Consider the following 19830-nt stretch of genomic DNA (forward strand, 5'->3'; position numbering starts at 1 on the left):
ATTCAGTAGAAGTTCACAACTCTATGTTTTAACAATAATTAGTTGTCAAGAATGTATCACTATATAATGTAAGCAGTGGTGAGAAATGTACTATATTTTGATCCTTTTGGAGTCCAATGGTATCTGGAATCTTCTAGAACACCTATAGACTTCCTTGAATAGATGTATACTAAATACGTGGACAAGAGGGCGCTTCTCTCATCTCACATTACATCAAGACCAGCAGTTGTGTGAAGATCATGTTTCACCCTGGATCCAACACACTTTCTTCCTTGTAGTCCTAAAATACCCACATAAACATAAACCCTCGCACCTCACTACCTCCCCGAATGGCAATTGTCGGTCCTTGTCGTCAGAGGCGACTATCCTTGTCGTAAGAGGCGAATATCCTTGTCGTTAAGAGGCGACTAACGGGATCGGGTGGTCAGGCTCGCTGACTTGGTTGTTGCTTGTCATCGATCCCAATTACGTGGATCGATGCTCATGTTGTCAATTACTGGATTGTCGGGCCCAGACTCGATTATATACAGATTACTGGAATATTGCTGAGTGCGACGTTAAACAACAAACAAACAAAACCCTTGAGACAGGGTACCCACCCGAAACCCGTTCCGGTAATCGTGATGTTGGTTCCGCCGCCCGTGCCCCCTCGTGTAGGGGAAACGCCGGTAACATCTGACGTTAGGCTGGCGTCGTACGTGTACACGGAGGATAATGTGTCGATGATGCCGTTGACGGTGACGACTACGTCGCAGCTCTCGGTACCGACCACGTTCACTGCAATAAAGTAATTTGTAACTAACTATACAGATTTTCATCATGATGGTCAATTTAGAAATTGAAAGAAGTTGAGTGTGAGAATTAAAGCACATTGTTATTATATAAGAAGTATTAAAAATAAAAAATGGTGGATGTAGTATAACGGGAGACAACTTTGAAACTGTAAAACTTACGTTTCGACGGCGTGAGACACACAAACTGGACGGCCGTCTGGGAGGCGTTGGGCGCTGGCAGACAGTCCACCCCACATACAGTGACGTTCGTCCCTCCCACAATGAATCCCGTCCCAGCCACTGTCATCGTCTGACCCCCAGCGATTCCACCTGGGAAAGAGGGACATCATTTCAATACAATTTGCCGCGATATCAATTTGGTTTAGTTTGTTTGTTGTTTAAAGCCGTACTCAGAAATATTCCAGTTATATGACGGCCAGACAATCCCGTGATTGATATCGAAATGGGATGTGATCATGATGACATGTATCAACCAAGTCAGCGAGCCTGACCACCCGATCCCGTTAGTTGCCTTTTTCGACAAGCATAGTCGCCTGTTACGGCAAGCATGGGTTGCTGAAGACCTATTCTACCCCGGATCTTCACGGGTATTCTGTCACAGTCAGCCAGTGTAATGTATGACATATGTGAATGCAATACCTGAGGCCACAAACATGTATTTATTGAGAACTTGTACGGTGCAGTCGATCCGTTCAGACGAAGATGATAACTGGTACAGTCTACTTCAATCACACCCAAATCGACAGCTTTCAATGCTATAGTAGTATCACAAGAATAAACAAGAATAAATTCTACATTTTGGTTGAGCTTACAGCTATCAGATCAATAATATAGCCAAACCACGATCCATAATCATACAAACTCTCCATATTGTACGATTCAAAGCATGACGTTATTGCCTGGGCAGTTTCTCGATTCGCGAGCTCGAATCCCTTGATGGAATCCCATATTTATCCTGATTTATCCCGATCCCCGTTCACGTAGATGTTTAGAACATGCATTGACCTCAGACTCATCAAGTTGACAAACTATTATTTACCCGAAAACTGTTCAAAGCTGCTGAAGCCTCGACTAAGTCTCATTCTGCAATAATTATCATCTATTCTACAAATTACATGATATGAAATTCACATGCTACACCCATTTTACAAAGTGTGAGTGAGTAACTTGGTATGCTTTTAGGTCGCTTTTAGCAATAGTCCGGCAATTCAACAGCGGGGAACATCAGAATTGGGCGTCAAACATTGTTGCCTGGTGGAGAATTGAACCCGGGTTTCAGCATGACGAGCGAACGCTTAAGTCACTTTGCTATCCCCCCGTCCCGAAACAACAAAATAAATCTGAGGTATGCTGAATGGGAACATGCAAGTTTCATATTTGGGGCTCAATTTTAATGTCAACCAATGTCAACGTACCTGATGAAGGGGACACCCCGGTAGCATCCATCTCATACGTCACTTCCACTGTCTGCGCAGAAGCCCCACTTCCTGACACGACCACTTTGATTGGATAGGCCCCCGTTTGCTGGTCGCCTAGCGTACACGTGATGGAGGTCGGAGACGAAGCTGTGACAGTGCACGTGACCCCGCCAACCGTCACGGCGTTGTCGGAGTTGGTGGAGCTGTATCCTGTCCCTGCTATCGTGACTGCGTTGCCTCCGATTCCGTTTGTTGGCGTCACGGATGACACCGTCGGCGTTGCCGCTGAAGAGTACGTGAACGTCTCGGACGGATAAGTGGTCCCCGCTGACGTAACTACCACGTCGACAGATCCCGCAGCGTGGGATGGAGCGATGCAGCTGATGTTGGTTTCGTGGACGGAAACGATGGTGCAGCTGTTGCCATCAACTGTCACTGCAATCGAATTTGTGACGAACCCATTCCCCGTAATCGTTAAAATCACTTCGCCATTGACGCTACCAGATGATGGTGAAAATGATGAAATAGTAGCCAGACTCTGAACCGTGGATGAGGTAACAGCCTTCCCTTTTCCCTTTAACCGGACGTCAATTGTGTGTGTGCCAACGGGGACGTCGCCAACGTCACACATGATGGACGTGTCCGACACAGATCCGCTGACCACGCAGGGCACTCCCCCAACGGTTACCGTGACGTCGGAAGCAGATGACCCAAACATGGTCCCAGTGATCGTTAAAGACGTCGATGAGGTGTTCACAGTTGCTGGAGACACGGCACTGACAGTAGGGGACAGATCTGTTGAGTAATTGTAGTTACAGCTGGTGTTGCAAGACACAGGCAACGCGTTGCCGCCGACTTGGACCGTCACTGACACCGGCACCTCTCCAGCGGGACCTGAAGGCGTGGCGCATACTATGTCCGTATAGTTGAGACTCTCTACAACACACTCATATCCCTGCAGACTTACGAAAACGTCGGACTTCGTTCCCTGGAACCCTGACCCCGAGAGTGTGACAAGAGTTCCGCCCCCTGTCGACCCTGAAGAAGGCGACATGGACTCGATGACAGGTAGAAGGACGAATCTCCTAGACAGATCGCCGGGGAGAGCTATCGCCGCATTCCCTCTGTTCCCAATCCTTACGGAGAGCTCCCCGGGAGACCCGATACTTGGTGCATTCGTGGCGTCAATCTTAAAGGAAACGGACGTGTTGGTGCTGGATTGAACGACGCCCACGGCATCCCCGATCTTGACCTCATTCTGGCAGCTGGTAAAGCTGAACCCTGACCCCTGCACTATGAGCTCGTCAACTGATGACCCCTGTCTCAGGTTCAGGTCGGTGACGACGGGAGAACTGCAGCGCCAGAATTTAAAATTGAACTTGGACACGTCGACGTCAGCCGGCTCCGATTCCGTGCATCCGTCCATTGGGTCTACAATTCCGGGACAAGGGCCATCGGAAGCGGGGTCTGAACCTCCTGTAAGAAACAAAGAGTGAGTGAGTTAAGTTTAACCTTGCTTTGGACATACAGAAAACTACGGTTATAACGAACCCAAAGGGATCACTAATTTTTGTTCGTTATAACCGTAGTTCGTTATAAGCATATATACACAATAACTACAGCAAATTTTAGGGACAAAAAAGTAAGTTCGTTATATCCGTCAGTTCGTTATAAGCGTGTTCGTTATAACCGTAGTTTACTGTATCTCAGTTATATCACGGAGTTTCTTTTTAATTTGGGAGGAAAGCCTGAAGTGATGCAGGTTGAGGTGATGGTGCTGGCAAATCAAGAAATAAAATCAGGGTGAATTTGGATTCGAACCAAAAGAACCAATAAGTGTCAATAGAACGAATAACTGAATTGTGTTCTATACCATTGTGACCAATATTACAACTACATGGCGGCAAATAAGTCGATTGTCTACCCATCAACCAGTTTCAACCTCGATCGCAATGGTAGCGGACATTGAGTCGATTCACGTTGTCAAACGTAACCAAAGACGGCTTTGCCTCTTTAAAACAACGGTTTTGTTGATGGACTACATCGGTGTATTAAATGAATACCACAGCTGCGTTCTGCATAACCTGCGTCAAAAAGTCCCATATACCTGGTTGATACACAGCCTCGTGGCCGGCCACCGTCACTCGGAGAACCTTGGCGTGTGACGGCGCTTGTACTACAGTGACCTTGCCCTTGAAGGAGATTGTGTCAAACTCGTCCGCGTAGCCGCTCCAGTAATGAAAGTTCCCTGCCGCGCCGAACTTGTACTGGTACTGACCTGTGGGGGAAATATAGCATCATATCACATATATCATCATTGTTTTTCAGTATTTTGTATAATTTCATACTGGGAATATTTTCTCTCTCTAAAACTATGTGCTGATCTTGTATATTCAGGGAAATGTAATTATTCCAGATACTGAAGTTTATACCGTGTATGTGTCTGTCTCACAGGAAGAAATTGGAAAGAAACTTTATTTTCATAATTTCTGAGTATTCTGGTGTTTTTGACGAAATTCGTGAACTTATAATGCTTGCATCATTTCGAACTTTCATCCAACATGAGCCTAGTGGTTAAAGCGTTCGCTCGTCACGCCGAAGACCAGGGTTCGAATCCCGATGTGGGTATAATGTGTGAAGCCCATTTCTTGTGTACCCCGCCATGATATTCCTGGAATTGCTAAAAGCCGTGTAAAATGATACTCACTCACTCCAACAAAAAAGCTGAGACAAGTCGTACAACTGAAGTACTGTTCACAGCGGCCTTAAACTTGTCTCACTATGTATTGATAACACTCACACCACAGACTTGTTTATTAATATCAATATCAATAAGTTCTCAATCTGAAATATTTAATAGCATGTAGTTACGGCTATCTGTACTCAACTTGTACCCACCATTTGGAACCTTGACACTGCCGGAAGTGACGCCATTGGTTTTCTCCACCGTTGTACTAGCGTTCATCAGCTCCGCTATGCGGTACCCGATACCCGATACCCACTTGGGCGTGGTCCACGACCACTTGACGGAGTCCCCGACGTTCACCTCAACGCTGCTGGGGTTCCAGGCGTATCCGTAGCCGAAGTCTAAAGGCATAAACAGCATACAGTGATCCAGTGTACACAGCGAAGCTCCCCCATCCAAATACCGTTAGTACGGGTACCGTTAATCCGGTTACCGTTATACTGCATTTATATAAATAATAAAATAATAATAAATGCATTTATGATGCGACAGATTCAATTCTCCAAGTGAATGCTCATAGCGCTACACTATTATTACCCCGGTCAATGGATCAGTGAGAACTCGATTTTCATTCTCAGCTCCCTGGGGAGTATACAACCCAAGCTGCCTGTGAGGCGATAGAAGGTTGAGAGCCACATTACCATCTCATCCTACCGGGTACCCACTCACTGCTGGGTGAACAGAGGCACATTTCGAACAAAGTCACTTGCCTAAGGAGACACCACGTGTGGTACATGTGCTTCAGTGTGGGGCAGGACCGAAGCCCTAGAAACTCTCAGAAGTCAAGCTGCTGAACGTGGTCACCCATCCACCTACTCTCCGAGACCTACGTTGCTTAACTTCACCTAGGGCGGTCGGGTAGCCTAGTGGTTAAAGCGTTCGCTCGTCACGCCGAAGACCCGGGTTCGATTCCCGACATTGGTACAATGTGTGAAGCCCATTTCTGGGGTCCCCCGCCGTGATATTTCTGGAATATTGCTAAAAGCGGCGTAGAACCAAACTCACACACTCACTCATTAACTTCACCTGATTGTGATCTGTGCGCTGTGCACAGGACCACGTGCCACCATATATCTATATAAGGACTAGTTGTTTGAATGAGGGGAATCGGATACTTTTACTGACATATTTCAGAAACACACCCTTTCTGTTTAAAGCATATTATATGTATAAGTGGTGCTTTATTTGACGATATCAGCATTGAAAGTCAACATAAGTATAACATATTCTTAAAGGGAGGGTATTACTGTGTTTACATCTGTATTTGTGCACACCTGTAGTGCCAATATACATTTTGATTTTAAACGTGCACAGTTTCTTTTTTGTTTTTATTTTACCGCTTTTTTCATGCTCATGTTTTAAAATCGCCTACATCTGTAGTTATTATGTTTTAGTGAGCTATGAGAAAATGTTAACATCCTTTCCATGGGTTGAATTGGAAAGAAAAAGAAATCGCAGCCCATAAAAAAGAAGGATTTTTTTTTATTACTCCACCCAAACACCACAATCCACACACACACCACATCCCTTAAATATCAAATGGTCCGCCCTAAGCTTTATATATTAAGGAGCAAACGGTCTAGGTCCACACGTTGTTACTAGTGCCGTATAGGAAACTGAACATTTTCTCTCTGTCTTTAGAATAACCAATACTTGCTAGGTTGGATTTAATAATAAAGTTTGAATTGAATTTAATAGGACACCAGAATATCCTTTGTTAAGTCCTTCTCTAATTCGTGATACGTACGTGTATGCGTGCCCGTGTTTTTGACCTCATGGACAACCCCTGTATCCTGGATGGTGCAGACGATCTGGGTGCTGTTGATGACGTCGGGGACGCAGGCGTGAGGTCCGAAACTGACCAGCGTGTTGCTGTCCAGGAACCCCTCGCCAGTGATGGTCACTCGGGTACCGCCGTACAGAGAGCCCCGGGAGGGGGAGATGTTGGTCACTTTCAGGGTATAGTCGATGTTAGCTATGCTGTTGATTCTGAAATAAGCATAGTATTGAAGCGTAAGTATGGATGACTACCGGGGCCATATTTACTACTCCATGATTGCAAAAGTAATGCAATAACTATTGCATCATTTGATTTGATGCCAAACCCTAACACGACCGCTATTGCCTGTTCTCATTTTATTTGTAGTGGATTACAGTAAACCACGGTTATAACGAACTCAAAGGGACCACTAATTTTAGTTCGTTATAACCGTAGTTCGTTATAAGCATATATACATCATATATACAGCAGATATACAGCAAATGGACGGGATCAAAACACAGTTCGTTATAAGCGTGTTCGTTATAAACGTAGTATACTGTACTACTAATCGGGATCGGGGCCGAGCGCGCGCGCCTGTGTGTGTGGATGGGGGGAGGGGGGGGGGGGGGGGGGGGAGGAGGATGAGATGGATGGGGTGGGTAGTCTTATAGTGGTGCTGGTGGTGTGTGTGTTTGGCTGGATGGTGTATGTGAGTTGGGGATCGGGGTGGGTGGTCGTGTGGTGGTGGTGTTTGTATGTGGAGGGGTGGGGGTTAAGTGGTTAATCTTTCGTTCCTCACGCGAGAAAGCCCTGGTCGATTCGCAAAAGGGGTACAATGTCTTGCCCAAAGCTAGGAACACCCAACATTACTGTTCATGTGAATGAAGAATTCTGTCCCTAACGAACCGGCTTATATGTAATGACAAAAGGGCCATTGATCTGACCATGACGATGACGTACCTCAGGTCAGCTACTCCTTGACCACCTATTTGTAGCTGGACTTGGTAGGACCCTGGGGCGTTGGAGGGCAGGGTGGCCACAATCTCGGTGTCCGAGTAGCTGGTAATGTTCACGACCTTGCCCCCAATTGTCAGGGGCTCAGCTGGGTCGGCGGATGCCCCGAAACCTGTGCCGGAGATGGTGATGGGAGCGCCACCTGCAAATTGGTTATTGTTAAATTGATTCACAATTTGATTGAATTTTATGTCCTACATTGACAGGCGTAATACGTCATGTACAATATTGTTTGTTTGTTTGTTTGTTGTTTAATGCCGCACTCAGCAATATTCAAGCTTTATGACAGCGGTCTGTAAATAATCGAGTCTGGACCAGACAATCCAGTGATTGACATCATGAGCATCCATCTACGCTATTGGGATACGATGACATGCATCAACCAATTCAGCGAGACTGACCACCCGATCCCGTTAGTCGCCTCTTACGACAAGCATGGGTTGCTGAAGACCTATTCAACCCCGGATCTTCACGGGGGGAGACAAGCATGGGTTGCTGAAGACCTATTCAACCCCAGATCTTCACGGGGGGAGACAAGCATGGGTTGCTGAAGACCTATTCTACCCAAGATCTTCACGGGGGGAGACAAGCATGGGTTGCTGAAGACCTATTCTACCCAAGATCTTCACGGGGGGAGACAAGCATGGGTTGCTGAAGACCTATTCTACCTCGGATCTTCACGGGGGGAGACAAGCATGGGTTGCTGAAGACCTATTCTACGCCGGATCTTCACGGGAGGAGACAAGCATGGGTTGCTGAAGACCTATTCTTCCCAGGATCTTCACGGGGGGAGACAAGCATGGGTTGCTGAAGACCTATTCAAACCCGGATCTTCACGGGGGGAGACAAGCATGGATTACTGAAGACCTATTCTACCCTGGGTCTGGATGGGTATCATTAGAGGCAGTTCAGGAGTTAAGGTGGGGAAGGAAAGGGCGAACCTAAAAATACAATTATTCGTTCTAATAAACACATTACCTTCAACTGATGATGATGTGACGGAGACAGACGAGATGATGGCCGACGCCGACGCGTCATACGTGAACTGTGATGGTGACGTCAGATTAGCGCTGTTCTGACTGACGGTGATTGCCACAGCGGCTCCTGATGTAGAGGACTGAACATTCGGGATAACACAGAGATGAGGATTAGCAACAGCAACAGCAGCAATCGCAGGTAGACATGAAACATAATTAACTTCTTCAACCATTCATTACTACAAAGGTGCCTCGCACGTCACCAGTAATCAGCTCAGCGGAGGAATGTGTGAGTGAGTATGGTTTTACGCCGCTTTTAGCAACATGCCAGCAACATCACGGCGGGGGTCACAAGAAATGGGCTCCACACATTGTACCAATATCGGGAATCGAACCCTGGTCTTCGGCATGACGAGCGAAAGAATACTAATGGAAATAATAAGATCACGGAGTGACGAGCTAACGCTTTAGCCACAAGGTTTCACCACCGCCCAGTAGAAGACATGGAACATATTTTGAATCGACATATTGACATATTGAATTGACATATATCTGTCAATAACCAGGCATACTTGAGGTTGTAGTGATGAATTACTAGTTTTAAAGAAGATGATGTCGCATGGAAAACGCTGACAAGAGTGAGTATGGTTTTACGCCGCTTTTAGCAATATTCCAGCAATATCACGGCGGGGGATACCAGAAATGGGCTTCACACATTGTACACATGTCGGGAATCGAACCCGGGTTTTGGGCGTGACGAGAAAACGCTTTAACCACTAGGCTAACAGTATGAAGAAACTCGATATGAAATAATTAGGAATTGACGAATCAAGGTCAATATTAATTTTGAGCTCCTGCCATGTTGGTATTGGTATATTTGTCACTATCATCTGTGTGGGTATTGTAATGGGTGCGTGTTTGATAACTTACCGATTTGGGGGTGAGGCATACTATCTGCCCGGGAGTCACGCTGGTCGAGGGACAGAGGACGCCGTCGACGTAGGTCAAGCCGTCATTGGTAAAGCCATATCCTGTTATCGTCAACGCCGTGCCACCTGGGAACAAAGGTGAGGTGAGGTGAGGTGAGGTGAGGTGAAATGGGGTTTAACGTCGCGTCCAAGATTATTGCACTTATATAGCGACCTGCATGCACGTGTATGTGTGTGTGTGGCTGCTTGTACTAGTCCGGACTGATGCCGATTTATGGTGCTAGCTCACTGAGATACCATGCCGCAGTTTAACATGAATACCCCACTCAGACACAGTATACTGACTCCGAGCCGACCAGTCCTTGTTTTAGCCCCTTAATGCCGAGCGCCAGACAGGGTAACAACAAGTACAATCTTTTAACGTCTTTTTGTATGACGCGGCCCGGGATCGAACCCTGGACCTTCCGCTCTCCGGGCGGACGCTCTACCACAAGACCACAGAGGCGGTCCTGGGAACAAAGACAATAGCCGTGTGTGTACATACATTCACAGAAAATATAAGCAACTCAGGAACAGGTCTTGTCCCAAATGTAGATAATGCCACTTGTTGGTTATAATCCTTTGTTTATTTTATGGTTTGTTTGGTGTTTAACGCGGCATTCATCGATGTTAAAGGATGGGGGGGGGGGGGGTGCTTTAAGTAATCGTACATCGGCCGGACAATCCAGTGATTGAAACCATGAACATTGGTCTACGCAAATGGTTTACGATGACGTGCATCTAGCTATGTGACCAGACAATCCAGTGATTCGGATACGATGACCACCCGATCCCGTTAGTCGCCTCTTACGACAAGCATAGTCGCCTTTGTTTGCAAGCATGGGTTGCTGAAGACAAACTTCAACCTGGATATTCACGGGTCTGAGTTTATCAAACGCTGTTTTAACCAGTCCAGTTTCGATCAGAGGAGACAGGCAGGGTAAAAATATATTTCACGCGGCCGAAGATCGAACACCTGACCTTCCGCTCCGCAGGCAGACGCTTTATCAAGGAGTGAGTGAGTAAGTTGGGTTTAACGCCGCTTTTAACAGTTTTACAGTTATATCGCGGAGTGTCAGCTTAATGTGGGAGGAAAGCCCGAAGTGATGCAGGTCTCAGACGTTTACCACTTCGGTGAAACCCACGAGCACGGGTATGGTGCTGACAAACCTAGAAACGTAATCGGGGCGAACCGGGATTCGAATCCACAATCATAGGTTTCTGGCGTGCCCAAGGGATGCAACTCTGCACAGCGAGCTTTATCAAGGAGAGACCACTGACGCTGTCATATATTTATAGTGCAATCATTTGTCTCTGATAGTATATCTAACAACAGGGTACTCCTGACACAAGAATCAGATGATGACTCAAAAAATGATAGTCACGTTATCTTACCTGCGATGCTGCCGTTGCTAGGTGATATGGCGGTGATGTCGGATACGTATGAAAACTGAACAGACCCGGTTGCCTCCCCTTTGCTCTCTACAATAACCTTGACATTGTGATTACCAGTTGGCCCATTGCCAACGTTGCACGTTATTGATGACGTGGTTGCAGCAGTGACGGTGCACGCAACACCGGCAATGACGACCCGGGTGTTGTTTATGTTGGTGTCGAAGCCGGATCCTGCGATGGTTGCAGTTGTGCTTTGAGCTTCGGTTCCTGATAAAAAGAAATTGAGAAAAGAAATTCACTCTAATTCTAATAAAGCTCACATAACAGACATTTATTGTATACCGCTCTATCTTGCCTGTCAGTACACTATACGGTCTGATAAGACAAGATGTCGTCTGAATATACCGTACATAATGACGTAAATGCGGATATAATAAAATGATATATTATGGAATAACGTGGCGCATTTTTATCTGGAAAGCTTGGAGTTTCTTTGTTTGTTGTTTATCGCCACACCCATCACTATTCTAGATATATGGCGGGGGTCTGTTAGTAATCGGGGCGGTCGGGTAGCCTAGTGATTAAAGCGTTCGCTCGTCACGCCGAAGACCCGGGTTCGATTCCGGACATTGGTACAATGTGTGACGCCCATTTCTGGTGTCCCCCGCCATGATATTGCTGGAATATTGCTAAAAGCGGCGTAGAACTCACTCACTCACTCACTGTTAATAATCGAGTCTGGATCAGACAATCCAGTGACTGACATCATGAGCATCCATCTTATTGGGATACGATGATATACATTAACCAAGTCAGCGAACTTGACCACCCACTATTGCTAGTCGCATCTTCCTCCAAGTATGTGTTGGTTAAAACCAATTCTAACCCGGATCTTTACCGGTCACATCTTGGAGTATGATTATCTTTGAATATATTGTCAAGTAGAATTAACCGCCTCCGTGGTCTAGTGGTAGAGCGTCCGCCCGGAGAGCGGAAAGTACGGGGTTCGTCCCCGGCCGCGTCATACCAAAAGACGTTAAAAGATGGTACTTGTTGCTACCCTGTCTGGCGCTCGGCATTAAGGGGCTAAAACAAGGACTGGTCGGCTCGGAGTCAGTATACTGTGTCTGAGTGAGGTATTCATGTTTAACTGCGGCATGGTATCTCAGTGGGCTAGCACTATAAATCGGCATCAGTCCGGACTAGTACAAGCAGCCACACTCGCACACACACACGTGCATGCACGTCGCTATAAAAGTGCAATAATCTTTGACGCGACGTTAAACCCCATTTCACCTCACCTCACCTCATGTAGAATTCACCGACAGTTGACATTAATTTATTTAAGATAGTAAGGTAATATCCAATCAAATTTCTTTCACCCTATATTATATCATCGAATATCAAGTCTACAATCTTGGTGTTACCGTTTTCTGATTAGTTTCTCATAACTCAAAGGCAGGGCAACTCTCATTATTTTCATGACCCATTTTAGGACTTTGGCTGATACTTATTCACTTCTAGATTTCCAGTATCTATTGTCTGTATCACCTGATGTGGGGGTGATGGATGTGATGGTGGGCGTGGTACCAGATGTCCACTCATAGCTGCAGTCAGTCTCACAGTGGCTGGGGATGTCGTTGATAAACAGCTGCACCTAAACACAATACATGTTCAATATGTAAAGTGTTCTTCATGTTGACACCTGCATTCAAAAAGGGCACGCCAATACGTATTGAGGGTGCCCTGATACAGTATATTTCAATCCTTCGGCTCATCTTCCCTAGGCAAGGGAGTTAACTGACCATATAAGTCCAGTTTCCACCCTTGCCGAACTAGGCTGCAATTCCGGAGTTACATTTTGGCTGGACTAACGAGTCTATGCATAATCCAATGAAAATCGCATCACGAACTAGACATCCGGTTTGCAAACAACATGAATTTTATCGTGCAGATTTAGATCGACAGTAGGGTTTACAAAGCATGTTTACCGCCATCAAGGTGTCGACAGATATTTTGCAAATCTTTTCATGTTTTTTTTATCAAGGTGCTCAAGTGATTTGATGCACTTCACGAGGTAAGATCCATTTCATTACACTAAAGATCTTGATCATCTGTTAGACCGTCTTGATTGGGTGCCGCCATTGCAAGTGATATGAGAGGTGGAATCTGATTGGTCAATAGGAGGGACATAGAAGGGACATAACTCGTAATATAGCCACTGGTTGCGCTACGAGTGAGCCTGGAAATTGCAGCCAAGTTCGGCAAGGCTGGAAACTGGACTTTCACAGTCAGTTAACGCCCTTACCTCGAAAAATGCCCTGAACTGAGGCAACAAACAAACACTTATATTACGTTTTTATGCAAATTGTGTCAATTGTTTCGGTAGATGGTCAAGACTGATTGTTTTCTGGCTTAGACGTTCCATATATATTGGAACACAAGTTCATGTTTATGAAATTACTGGTATATATATCATTCTTCTACGTGTAGTGCCGTGTGAATGTCTTTAGCAATGTTAATTTTGTTATGTATCGTTCATGATTATGCTTTCTCTTCTGATACAGGCGACATCGTCTCACCTGAGCCTTGCTGTGTCCTGTCCTCAGCATGTCGCCGACAATGGGGTCGTACCACAAGCTACCGTCGGTGACAGTAACTACAGACGCCGTCACGCTACTTCCAGTCATCAGGCTTGCGTCCAGCTGAAAGAACATCATTCAGTATAATGAGATATCAATTTGGTTTTGTTACAAAATGGACATACACAGTAGATGTTTTTGAATTTCGGATCGTATCTCTGCTGAGTAATTCCGATCAAATCGAATAAAAAAAGACGTTTTGTCTCACCGATGGTAAAATAACAATACATTTTCAGGTATATAACGTAACGTGAGTGAGTCGGGTTTAACGCCGCTTTTAACAGTATTCCAGTTATATCGCGGCGTGTCAGCTTAATGTGGGAGGAAAGCCCGAAGTGATGCAGGTCTCAGACGTTTACCACTTAGGTGAAACCCACGAGCACGGGTATGGTGCTGACAAACCTAGAAACATAATCGGGGCGAACCGGGATTCAAACCCACAATCATAGATTTCTGGCGTGCCGAAGGGACGGAACTCTGCACAGCTAGTCGCGGCGCCTTAGACGACTGGGCCACCCGTGCCCCCTGTTTTTTATGTCATTAATGTGAAAAATATTATGATTTTCTTACCGTCATTTCGTCCAAGTTACCGCCTTGGTCTAACCAGGTCACAATGTACTCAAAGTTAGAGCAACTTCCTTCCCTCTCAACTTTCATATTACCCAGGGTGCTCAGCGCCTGAAGCTGGTCCGTCACTTCCTCCGCAGTAGCCGTTGGTGGCATTCCTGAAACAGTGAATCGTGAAGATATGAAAATGTTATAAGGATAAAATAGGAATAGTGAGTGAGTGAGTGAATATGGTTTTACGGCGCTTTTAGCAATATTCCAGCAATATCACGGCGGGGGACACCAGAAATGTGCTTCACACATTGTACCCATATCGGGAATCGAACCCGGGTCTTTGACGTGACGAGCGAACGCTTTAACCACCAGGCTACCCGACCGCCCCCAGTGGTAGTAGAAGAAGGAGTAGTAGTAGTATCAGCAGAAATAGAAGTAGTAGCAGTAGTTGTAGTAGTTGTTGTAGCAGTTAAAATAGTTGTCGCAGTAGTAGTAGTAGTAGTAGTAGTAGTTGTGGTAGCCGGAGGTTGTGACAGTGGTTAGAGTGTGTGAACATATCTGTACGAGCGAACCCACTAACTCGTTGAATCCCCACGACCAATATAGCAATTATTATTTTCCAGATGAAACCTGGACATAGTATTCTGTGTACACCGACAGCACAATTACATACCTTCGGTTGTCTGCCCTTTGTACGACACAGAGAAACCTCCACCGATAGGTGGCGATGCTGCGTTGACTCTCGTAATTTCGACCCCGAGTTTCGAGCCGCCGTTGGAGATGGAGAAGACTGCGCTGCTGCTGCTGTTGGAGACGTCCCCGCTAGTCAGCTGAAGAAGAAGTTGACGTTTCGAACTAAACACATCTAACATCCATCTCACATGCTAGCGGTGGTAACGGCATCTTGTCATCCCTTCATCGTTTATAAGTAGCTGTCAGTACTCGAGGCTACTAGATTGATTGATTGATTGATTGATTGATTGATTCAGTATGGTTTTACGCCGTTTTTAGCAATTATCCAGTAATATCACGGCGGGGGACACAAGAAATGGGCTTCACGCATTATACCCATGTCGGGAATCGAACCCGGATCTTCGGGGTGACGAGCGAACGCTTTAACCACTAGGCTACCCGACCTCACCAGGGGCTACTAGATGTATACACAAAGATATATAACGATGTGTACATCTTCTGCGGTAAAAGTATTGGTCTATTGGATAATGAAATTGTTAATAAGCAGCGAGAGAATAGAAACAACCAATTTGATGTTTTCATCAATAAGTCCGAGCATGTGTTATAACTTGTCACTTGTCAAAATTCAGAAAAATAAACCAATTGCTCTGTTGACGTCATGGCAATAATTATATGTGTCATAAAAATCTTTATATCAAAACAAAAACGTTTTTTTAGCACTTTTTTCAAAAATAAACGTCTTGTCGGAAATTGCTACAATAACCATGACACATATCCCTACCCGTGAAGATATGGGTTAGAATAGGTCTTCAGCAACCCATGCTTGCCTCCCCCCGTGACGCTCCGGGTCAGAATAGGTCTTCAGCAACCCATGCTTGCCGTAAAAGGCGACTATGCTTATCGTAAGAGGCGACTAACGATCTGGCAGTCAGGTTCGGTGACTTGGCAGATGCATGTCATCGTATCCCTATTGCTTAAATCGATGCTCATGATGTCAATCACTGGATGGTCGTGTCCAGGCTTGATTACTTACAAACCGCCTCCACTAAGCTGGACTATTGTTGGGTGCGGCGTTAAACAACAAACAAACAAATGACACGCATCCCGTCTATCTCACCTTGCCATACGCAACCCCAAGCAGGGGGAACTCATTCCCACACGCGTGGGGGTCAAGCTTGACCGTGTACTGGCCAGCCTCGGAGCTGGTCACTTCAACGTCCCGGATGAACACTCCGTTAGGACGTGCCTGGGGCAGTCGCCGTAGGTTGACGCCATCTGAAAATGACAAGTAACACTACAGTTTAATACATACAAGTATCAACTGATATAATATACAGGCTTTGGCCGCATTTGTACTCCTTAATGAATAAACACATTTCGGCGAATTTAATTCGTTGAGATGGAAATCTTTGCCTATTGCCAGAAAGTAACGAAAGGAGGAAAATGTCGAAAAGACTTCTGCATATTTTATACACTGGTTAAAATGCGATTTTCACAAACTCCAGATAGTTAAAAAAATCTTCATAAATATATAAATTTAAATATATATATTATAGTAACTACTTGGAAATTTCTGGAGATTGTTATCTGGAAATGTTGTACACTGTCGTAAACGTGTCGCAATTTATTTCGAAAATATTTTGTTGTCAAATTATGTCTCCAGTTTTTCAAAACTAGGTTGAGTACACACAAACATGTATTCCACAATTAGGGTCATAATGCCAGTCAGCTGATTGAGTTTCCATATTGCTGACCTCGCAACCTTGTTTACACAAAAAAGACCCACCGGTTTCCGTCGTTGTCGGTTTTCTGACGATGGTGACGACGTCCACGTAGAGGTCAAGGGATGAGGATTGTCGTGTGATGGTGAGGCGGTCCACCCTGTGATCGGAGCCGGAGGAACGGTGAGCTCTAGCGACGTCGTAGATATTCTCGCAGTGGTAGCTCCATCTGAGCGAGCGAGTGAGTGAGTTAGATAACATTCATCGTCGTATTGGCAACAATTCGGATACCAAATAGAATATACTTCTTACAAACATGCACAGCAAATTAGCAAGTAAATATTTCAGATTTAACATATTTAAACATCGGAAAGATAAAGGTTAAAAAATGAAAAACAGAGAAAATGAAAAAAAGAAAGAAAACTGTCGTTTCTGAGCGCCATGGTATTATAACATACAAGGGTGTTCAACAAAGGGTATACACTGCTTTCTGTGTGGTTTTCTTTCGGTTAGATCGAAATGTCCGAATAAACATTCAGTACTGGACAACAATATACCACTTCTACCATGTCCCCTTGTTCCTAAATTCAATCAATATTTAACTGTGTTGTGGAGAACAAATATCCTCGCAATGTAACAAGATCTGTATTCACGGTATATGCTGAAGGGGGGAGACCCTTAAATACACGAATGTCAAAGAGAATAGCCAAGTACTGGATGTATATTGCAACCGAAAGTAACACAAAAAAAGAAAAAAAAAGTAACGAATGTACGAAAAAGATATCAAACGTATGACACGACTTTAATGATGGCTGACCGTGATCAAAACTCGACTGTTCACCCCTGGCTAAACTGTATAGAGCAGTGACTTAATGATTGCGGCTTGACCGAAGTACTTCTCGTACCTTAATTGTTTTATAACGAATGGATTGCCATAACTGTTGACAGAATGCGAAAGAAACATGTTTGATCCAAAATGGAGAAGCTTGGTTGATGCATGTCATCGGTCCCAATTACGTAGATCGATGTTCATGATGTCAATCACTGGATTGTCTGGTCCAGGCTCGATTATTTACAGACCACCGTCATATAGCTGGAATATTGCTGAGTGCGGCGTTAAACAACAAACAAACAAACACACAAACTCCATGTATCAGCTGATATATCCAAGTCTAACGGTACTCTTAGTAAACAACCTGGTGTTGATGTTTACAGAGTGGTGTCACAGTGTTTCAAGGGTGTATATTCCATGCTGTATTTCACGATCTCGCATTATTTTGATAACGCATCGATTTTATGATTTACATAGTAATTATTTCTTGCTGGTCTTTTCTTTTCCGATACCTTAATAGGGCGCATGTTTGTGGAAAGTGATGTTAAACCCATCCTCGTGTCAGACGACATCACGCCTAAGATCACTCACTGACTGGCGTCATCTGGTGCTGTGATGGAGAAGCTTGCTGTGGTGGAGTGTTTCTCCCTCTCAGAGTCCTCGTACGTGAACCTCACCCCCACCGACTTGACCACTCCTCGGTAGGCGAAGCACAACTACAAATATATCATTATGACTTAAAAAGGTAACCAACAAAATATTTTTGTGAAATTATTACATTTTCTTGTTTGAGTTCAATTTTAGCTGAATTGGCTTGAGAAAATAAGGATATTATTCGTGGGAGTTTTAATCTTTAGCTTCCTTGGCCCTGTTCCACAAAACGATCGTAGCGCTAAGATGATCGGAAATCCCATACTTTAACATAGACACTCCTAGCGCTGCGATCGCTTTGTGGAACGGGGCAATGCAGTTTTATATCGCGGTGTGTGAGCTTAATAACAGATAAAACGCCGACGCGGCTTGTCCTCATTTGGAATGTATGGACTCACTCACTCACCCAACTAATCACCCAACTACTCCACTCACTCACTCACTCACTCAACCATCCACTCACTGACAGACTTACTCACCCAACCACCCACTCACTAACTACTAACCCACTCAACCACTCTCTCAATCACTCACCCAACCACCCACTCATACACTCACCCGCCCCTCACACACACACACACACACACACACACACACACACACACACACACACACACACACACACACACACACACACACACACACACACACACACACACACACACACACACACACACTTCAATCACTTATTCATCCACACACCAACTCTCCTACACGCCCCTCCCCTACACACACACACGTGCATGCACGTCGCTTTACAAGTGCAATAATCTTGGACGCGACGTTAAACCCCATTTCACCTCATCTCACCTCACCTCCCACATACCCACTAACCACTTACTCACTAAATCACTCCCCCGCACACACACACACGCACGCACGCACGCACGCACGCACGCACGCACGCACGCACACACACACACACACACACACATCTCTCTCACCTTGTTCACTCACTAACTCACCGTGTTGTACTGTGAGAGCGAGATGCCGAGGACGTCGCTCCCGCCCTTGTCGTAGAGGTACCTGGGGTTTCTGGAGGAAAAGCGACCACAGAAGGGCTCCCTGTCAGATCTCCGTTCACCAAACTTGGACGACACTCCGCTCTCGTAGTCCTGGAAGAACTTGTTGTCCGAGGGCTTACCAATGTCACTCGGACATCCAGAGCTGAATAAACTCAGCAACGCTGACCGCACCTTCAACATGTTCATCAATTCCATTCAAGTAAACAAGCACTTTATTTACTCACAACTAGTTGCTAAAAAATAATCGGTGTTTTTAAGTTGATTTTGTTTGAAAATTAATTTTAGAATTTTATTTTTTTTAAATTCGGGATTTGGGTTAGGGAAGGGCAGATTTTGTTCAAATATTACTTTTTAAATATTTTTTGACCTACAAATCATTTGTTGCAACCCTTAATCACCGATGCAAGACAAATATAAGCAGCTGCAAAAGTGCGTAAGATTGTGTATATATCGATTATCAAAATCACACATAGAAATTTCTTTGTCAAGATCGTAGAAACATTTTTGCGACGTAACACCGCTTTGTGAGTAGGTTCTCTGACACGTTCATGAAGTACGAATATAGTCATTGTCCAGGAAGTCCCAGGCATTCCGCGAGATTGCCTCAGCTTTTTCCCATTGTAAAACCAAG

General features: G+C 45.1%; 1 protein-coding gene across 1 annotated transcript in view; it reads right to left on the reverse strand.

The window, feature by feature from the left end:
* The window catches only part of LOC124149663 (fibrocystin-L-like), a 60629-nt gene that overhangs the window by 32175 nt on the left and 8624 nt on the right, over nt 1-19830 (reverse strand). The window contains exons 10-27 of the mRNA XM_048398137.1: nt 19140-19370; nt 18115-18239; nt 16757-16920; nt 16088-16245; nt 14951-15107; nt 14287-14441; nt 13657-13779; nt 12626-12731; nt 11075-11341; nt 9642-9766; nt 8713-8851; nt 7681-7876; nt 6706-6947; nt 5111-5299; nt 4320-4490; nt 2210-3688; nt 954-1103; nt 600-777 (exon numbers count right to left, since the gene is read on the reverse strand). Coding sequence (XP_048254094.1) covers nt 600-777; nt 954-1103; nt 2210-3688; nt 4320-4490; nt 5111-5299; nt 6706-6947; nt 7681-7876; nt 8713-8851; nt 9642-9766; nt 11075-11341; nt 12626-12731; nt 13657-13779; nt 14287-14441; nt 14951-15107; nt 16088-16245; nt 16757-16920; nt 18115-18239; nt 19140-19370 — 4355 coding nt within the window. The remainder of the gene's footprint in view (nt 1-599; nt 778-953; nt 1104-2209; nt 3689-4319; nt 4491-5110; nt 5300-6705; nt 6948-7680; nt 7877-8712; nt 8852-9641; nt 9767-11074; nt 11342-12625; nt 12732-13656; nt 13780-14286; nt 14442-14950; nt 15108-16087; nt 16246-16756; nt 16921-18114; nt 18240-19139; nt 19371-19830) is intronic.

Source organism: Haliotis rufescens, unplaced genomic scaffold (assembly GCF_023055435.1).
Source record: "Haliotis rufescens isolate VD_foot unplaced genomic scaffold, xgHalRufe1.0.p SCAF_18, whole genome shotgun sequence".
Taxonomy (NCBI): domain Eukaryota; kingdom Metazoa; phylum Mollusca; class Gastropoda; order Lepetellida; family Haliotidae; genus Haliotis; species Haliotis rufescens.